Raw genomic sequence first — 7,419 nt, 5'->3', positions numbered from 1 at the left:
ACTAATAATTACAGCTTATAGAAAAGTGTTACTAAGAATTAAGTGTTTTCCTTTTCATGGTTGTCTTTGTTTTAAACAGATATTACTATCAAGGAGAGTTTCCGGCTTTTTTTAAGTTCCATGCCTAGTAATACATTTCCTGTCACAGTTCTTCAAAATTCTGTCAAGGTAATGGATGCCTCAGAGTGTTCACCCAGTGGGTCCAGGGAGCTCAGGCCCCGTGCAGGACCATGTCAGAGTCTATAACAGCCCAAGTGGGGAGGTGGGAGTCAGTATCTCCTCAGTTTCCCAGGCCACCGCCCATCCTTGCGTGCCCTAGTCCTATTGGTCATTCAAGTTGTCCCATCTTAGCCTCTAGCAAAACATGTCAAGGATGCAGGGATGAGAATAGGATCCCTCCCAGCATGAAAGGGATGCTTCAGCATTGGAGAGACAGGAAGACCTACAGGCTGCTGGATTTTGGAGCTGAAAGTTTCCAATATGTGAGCAGCCTCTGCAGATGTTCACCCAGGCATCCTCCCTCCCTGCCCATGTCATCAAGGCAAAGTGTGGGGTGATGCCATGTGTTGGGATGAGCAGGAAAGCCGATGCCAAAGGCCTTGTTTAGAAAAGTGGGCACCAAATAGAAGTGACTGAGGTTCTTGTGCAGGTGGTTTACCCACTGGAGGTGTGAGGACCCACCAGGCCCTGTTCTCCCAGGACGGGACCACAGCAGGACATAGAGCGGGCACGAGCATGCCAGGACACCCCACGGGCATGAGTTATCTACATTTTCTCAGTGGCCTCAGTCCCCATGGGCGACTCAGAAATCATGCAGATCTGTCAAGTCACTCTCTCTGACATGTATGCTTCATCTAAATCCAGGTAACCAATGAGCCTCCAAAAGGCTTACGTGCGAATATCAGACGAGCATTTACTGAAATGACACCTTCATATTTTGAGGAAAATATACTTGGACAAAAATGGAGACAAATAATATTTGGCATTTGTTTCTTCCATGCAATTGTTCAGGTACACTCCATTCTGCTTCTTAATAGAAACAAGAACATGTATTTTGTTAAAATAAATAAGTAAACAGTAAGAATTAAATGAAAGCTTACAAGTGGCATCGTGAAATGCCGAGGTCCTGTTCTGTGTCTGAGCCCAGTTAGTTCTAACACAGTTGCTGATTGATCTCTGTGCTTCCCTGGTCTCGGTATCTCACAGCCTTGCCTCCCAGCTCCGTTCTCAACACCTTCACCTGGACGATTGCAGCAGGTCCAATGCAGAAAACTGATCTCCTCAGCTATGCCTTACTCCCCAAAATCTGCTTCCCCCCTAGACTCTACTTCTGATATCAGTGCCTCCTTCTGTCAATCACCTACAACCAAAATTTCAGGATTATTTTTGTTCTTCCCTCTTGACACATATATATCATGTCAGTCATTAAGCCCTCATCTTTCTTGCAATAATTTTACTCTCACCTGTTCCTGTTTGAGTGGCTATAACAACCTCCACAGCTTCCTCCCAGTGACTGGAGTCCCAGGTCCCCTGAAAGATGATCTTCAGATCAGCACTACGTTCTCCTTCCTTCAGTTCAAACCTCACTGCTGTCCAGGTCTGCTACCCATCCTGTGGCTTGTACTTGAATTCTGACTCTTCAAATATGTAGCTCTAGATGGAGTCTTGATTCAACTGGCTGACTGCTTTTCAAATGTGTGTAGGCCATAGAGAAAAAAAAATCAAGTCTAGAAAAAAGCAAACTGTAGATGCAAGATATGGGAGACCCAAGAGGATTGGAGTTTCTAGGTGTGAGGCCCTTGTTCTAATGAAAGCAGTTGAGATGAGGACGTGGTTTAAGATTTAGAGAAATTTTGAACCGAAGAGAACATAGGACCAATCCTCTGGTATAATCATCAGTTTAGAATTATGAAATTAAGATGGGATGGATAGAACACAAACAGAAGGAAAGATTTCATTATGAGAAGTCATGAAACAAGGATTATGATTCTGTGTACCAGTAAAAAAATAAAATAAAATAAGACATCTCTATACAGAAGTCAGTATGTAGTCAGCACAGCATGGCCTGACTGAAGAGCCTGCGTGGTGGACACACTCTTTAGAACAGTAGGGGGAGCTCTCTCCACCAGCTAGGTGAGTGTCAGTGTTTTTTATGCCAAAGGACATCAGGTGGGATTCTTTTTCCTATTTGGATGGAGAAATATTTTATCGTGAAGAAGAAATGTTCTTTGACAGGCCTGCCCCATTTTTCAGGAACATCAAATGTTCTGTTAGAAATGTTGGAGGGGCCCGTTCTGGAGGAAGAGGTGCCTCCTTGTTTGGTGGGAGCCATGCTGAAACCCCAGCCTAAGTTAAACTGCATGATTTTTTTAACTGATTTTACAGAATGAGGATGCCCGACTTCAATAGAAACCTTTTTGTTCTCAATATTTTTCATAAAATTAATGTTATCAACTTTTACTTCAGATGGTTTTCATTTTCCATTCTAGGAAAGAAAGAAGTTTGGCCCTCTTGGTTGGAACATCTGCTATGAATTCAACGACAGCGACAGAGAATGCGCTTTACTGAACCTCAACCTTTACTGTCAAGAAGGAAAGATTCCGTGGGATGCACTGACCTATATTACTGGTCAGTACGCCCACATGGCCAGGGCATCCAAGCTGTGTGCCACACACAGTTGGTTCACACCCACCTGGCCCATACAAAGATGGCCCCCTCCATGGTGTTGGATCGCGGTGGTGATGACTTCTAGTATTCCCTTTGCGAAGAGAAGACCAGGACCAGAATATCATAAGAATAATGACACATACAAAAGTGGGACAGATGTTTCCTCCAATAATAATAGCAAAAAATTACATTGCTCTTGCTACATGCCGAGCATTATTCTAAGCATTTCCCATTAATTAGCAGATTTAATCCTCACAACAGCCCTGTAAGGCAAAGACTGTTATATTCCTACTAGAGGCCTGTTGCACAAAGAGATTTGTGCAATAGGCCTTCCCTTCCCCTGGCTGCCGGCACCGGTTTTCCTCTGGCACCCGGGACCCAGGCCTTCGCTCTGGCTCCGGATGGAGCCTTCATTCCTTGCTCCGCCACTTTCCCCGGGACCCAGGCCTTTGCTCCTGCTCCAGATGGAGCCTTCAGTCCTTGCTCTGCCACTTTGCCCTACATATGCAAATTAACTGCCATCTTTGTTGGGTTTATTTGCATACTCTCCTGATTGGCTGGTGAGCATAGCAGAGGGATGGTTGAGTTACATTTTTGTCTATTATTAGGTAAGATTTTACATGTGAGAAAACTGAGGCACTCCATTTACAACCAGTAGAGCCAAGATTTAACCCAGACAATCTAGCCTCCAGAGTTAGTGCTCTTAAATTCAAAAGACTCTAGACACTGATTGACCTTTTGGGTCAGGTGTACTTTTGAAAAAGGGAAAAATTTCAAGAATTAAAATTGCTAGCTGATATTAATTATGCCACAAGGGACCTTACTGACAAAAATTAGATCCGATTTGGAATCATGGAGGTCCAAATCATGAAGAAGAGATTTGCACTGGGAAGTGGGGGAAGGGAGAGCTCTGGAAGGGGACGGGGTGTGAGTGGATGGTTTTCATTGGTGAGTAAGGGGCGTGTGGGACAGCAGAGAGGTACCAGGTGAAAAGCCAATGAAACCTTGAAACAACGGATAATAAAGCAACAGTAAGAATGGATGAGGGCCTATCCTCAGGGTAGACCAAGAAGGGTGAGGGGATGGGCCTGGGGCCTGGGAGGCTAATTTATACCCCTGCCCCCAGCCACTCCTGTGGGGCCGAGATTGCTGAGCAGGATGGTGATGTGAGCAGGCTTGGAATTTGCCGATCGCAATGGAGCATGCTGCACGGAGCTTCTCTGTGGAGAGAGAGACGGGATACCAATAAGTTTAATTCCCCATAGCATAATTTTTGTGAGACAGGTTGGCTCCTTACCTTGAATCTCTTTCTTCCCTAGCTTAATATTAATAATCTGTAAGGTAGGTTGGGTTTGGATGCCTTGTTGTAAATGTTTTCCCACCAAAAGCAATGTTTCACAGAAAGTATGTTTTAAAATACTGCAGTCAATGATAATGGGAGACCAAAAATCAATAGTTTGAAGCAAAACAAAACAAACAAACAGAAAGAAGGAAGAAATATGTAAACAGAACTCAGTGGCTTTAGTTTCTGTTATTTGGAAAACACAAAATAATAAGGGCAGAGTACATGAACTAGATTTTCTCCTGCTTTTTAAAAATTGACTTATTCTCTTTGGGGGAGGTAGTGGAAGGAAAATCTTGTGCTATTTCCACTTTTAATACCAAATAAATGAGTATGTAAATCAACGTATTAGAAATGGCATGTGTCTATCCATTAAAAAGAAACAATATTATAATACGTTTTTAAATGCAAATGCTTTGCAGGTGAAATTACATATGGTGGTAGAGTTACAGACACCTGGGATCAAAGATGCCTTCGGACTGTCTTGAAAAGATTTTTTTCTCCTGAAACATTAGAAAAGGGTTACAAATATTCCGAGTCAGGTGAGTGACTTTTCAGTTCTGTGGAAAAGACCTTCCCTAAGAAGTTGTTGCCAGCATCTCTCCGTTTTCCACGCAGGCGTTCTCTGTGTCCAGTCCTCGCAACCCAGTCCCGGTGCCCACCCTGTCCCCAGGCTTGACCGCCTTCCAAACTGCTTTGGTTATAAACAGCACAAGGCCATATTTTGGGCTTTGACCACTTTGAATTGTTTCTTTTCTAAAATGGGTTGTATTCTGTCTACATGCGTTTTCAACGTTATAGAAATCTGGGGCCCTTAACAAGGTTTACCTTTCCAGCAGTGCCTCCCTGAATTCGAGAATCGTGAAATGTTCTGGGCGAGACACCCTGAAAGGTGACGGCCCTAATCAGGCGCTCAGGGCCTCAAGAAAAGGTGAAGAAACTAGACATGACGTGGAGGCTTGGGAAAAACTGTCCTTGTTTCTATGGGAGGCCGCTGATGACAGCCAGCCTCTGAGCCTGGCAGAGAACTACCAGACTTAGCGGGGCAAAAGCCAGCCTATCTGAGGCATTTCCTTCCTGTGTCTTCAATAACAGGCATCTATTTTGCGCCCTTGGCTGACACCCTACAAGAGTTTAAAGACTACATTGAAAAGCTACCTTTGATAGATGACCCAGAAATATTTGGAATGCACGAAAATGCCAACCTAGTTTTCCAGGTATGTGGCCTTTCAACCTAAAATGCCTGTTCATATTGTGTATGTCAACTTGCAACGTCGGTAATCACCTCACCAGCTCTGTCAATTCTAATATCCCTAAATAAACAAATAAAATACGTGTTTCACCTTACCTTCAGCTTTTAGTTCCACTTTAGCCTGTTCCCTCTGGATCCTTCACAGAGTCCTAAAATCATGATGCATTTTCCTGTCACTGGCCACCCCCTTCCACCTCCCAGCCTTCTGCCAACCTCACAATCTACCTGCTGGCCTACCATAACGTGGGGACTTAGATGATCATCCGGAGAGTCCTTTCTTTTACCCTTCTCCCTCCGAATATACTGGGCGTATTTGTTTCATATGGACCCACAGATGATCACATTATAAAAGTACAGTGACAAATCTCCAAGGCCGAGAAATTAAAACACCGAACTTTAAAAGTACAGCTCATCGAGGGCACAGTACCAGAGCCCAGCAATAGGTCCAATGGACAATTTTACTCCTATAAGACCTCCTGCTGCCGCACCATTACCTACGAGGAGTCCAAGCTCCTCACAGGGCACTCAAGGCTCCCCATGACCTGACCACTACAGACCTTTCCACTTTCATCATCTGTCATGCTCAGGTGTCTGTGGCTAAACCAAAGCCGTGAAATGAGCTATGTCCCTGAGGGCCCTGCGATGCTTTAAAGGTTGAAGACTAGGCTGGCCTCCCAAGGCCAAAAGGAATCACCTCCCTCTCTTTTCCTTTTTCTTTTTTTCCTATTCATCCTTCCTTGTAACTTCAATTGTGCCCCTACAGTGTTAGAGGGTGAGGTCTGCCTAGATACCAAGGAATCCATGCAAAACAATAGTGGAGTCTCTGGAAAGAACATCAAGAGGTTAATGCTCTGAAACCTGGTGTCACGTTCTCCACCCTTAAAATCGCTTTGCTAGTCAGTGAGGAGTTAGAATAGTCTATCTTATTTCTCCTTATTCTGCTTCCAGCAGGAAAAAGAGGCGGGCAGACCTAATGCTCATTTGCACTCATACCTGATGTTTGCTCTGGAGTGGGTGGGGTGTGGAGGGTGAGAGAAGGGGTGTGGGGGGGGGATATGGTATAGGGGAGTGCTGAGAGATACAGCACTGAGGGTAGGAGCAGCACTCTTGGCGGTGTGTGCCTGGGAGCACAGTACTTTTGTGTTTTCTGCTGGTTCAGGATGACTGAGAACTTGGGAACAGGCAGGTAGTGGGCCCCAGTATGTTTTTCTGTCCTGCCTCCCTCCATTTTTCTGGTATAATGCATGCCCTACTCCCACCCCTTCCTCATCCATAAACTTCTGGTAAGAATTCTAACTACCCACCACCCTCACAGAGGTGAGCATGTCACTCAGGCCTGGCCAAAGGCAGCACCCCGTCACCTCACCACCTGACTTGGTCGAAGGAACAGGCACGTGGCCCATGCTAGGTGGATGGGAGTCCCTTCCGGAGATAGTGTCTGTAGATGCTGGGATGCGGGGAGGGCTCTTTCTTTCCTCTCGGAATCCCTGGTTAGGATGCTGTGTATCTGAAGTATCCTGTGGCCTTACCCCTGGCACCCTCCCCACTCCCCTACCGTGTGAAAGAAGGTCATCTGTCACAGGAAAGAATGAGAGGAACAGCCATGCATGCACAGGAGAGAAAGCACTGGATCTGTTCATGCCTGAAACCCACATGACTTGTGTTTTCTTCCCAGCTGTGTGAGCCAACAGGTTCCTTTTCTTTGCTTTAGCTGATTTAGTTTTGTTAATTCTGCTTCTTGTCATCAATAGAATTTTAATACAAATGATTCCTTCCTTAGCCCAGCAAACTACAGGTTCTTACTAGTAAAGAAAATTGAACCTAGTTTTTTTAAAAAAACTGAACCTTGACTTGTACATATCAAGTGGAGATACAGTGAAGAAATTTGCCTCCAAAGAGAATAATGAGCATAAGTCAAGGGCAATCTACATAGATAGTCTATGAGCAAATGGAAATCTAGTGTCTCTTTTCTGATTAGAGGCTGAAAAAATAAAAATAAAAATAACAGCCCTGACCGGTTTGGCTCAGTGGATAGAGCGTTGGCCTGTGGACTAAAAGGTCCCACGTTCGATTCCGGTCACGGGCATGTACCAAGGTTGCGGGCACATCCCCAGTGGGAGATGTGCAGGAGGCAGCTGATCGATGTTTCTAACTCTCT

At 44.9% G+C, this 7,419-nt stretch overlaps 1 protein-coding gene across 1 annotated transcript in view; it reads left to right on the top strand.

The window, feature by feature from the left end:
- Positions 1-7,419, top strand: part of DNAH6 (dynein, axonemal, heavy chain 6) — a 219,792-nt gene that overhangs the window by 193,825 nt on the left and 18,548 nt on the right. Inside the window, 4 exon segments of the mRNA XM_015564106.1 lie at positions 865-1,011; positions 2,490-2,628; positions 4,432-4,551; positions 5,105-5,226. Of these exon segments, the coding sequence (XP_015419592.1) occupies positions 865-1,011; positions 2,490-2,628; positions 4,432-4,551; positions 5,105-5,226 (528 nt within the window).

Source organism: Myotis davidii, unplaced genomic scaffold, assembly GCF_000327345.1.
Source record: "Myotis davidii unplaced genomic scaffold, ASM32734v1 scaffold339, whole genome shotgun sequence".
NCBI classification, from domain to species: Eukaryota; Metazoa; Chordata; class Mammalia; order Chiroptera; family Vespertilionidae; genus Myotis; species Myotis davidii.
This window is presented reverse-complemented; position numbering and strand designations above follow the sequence as displayed.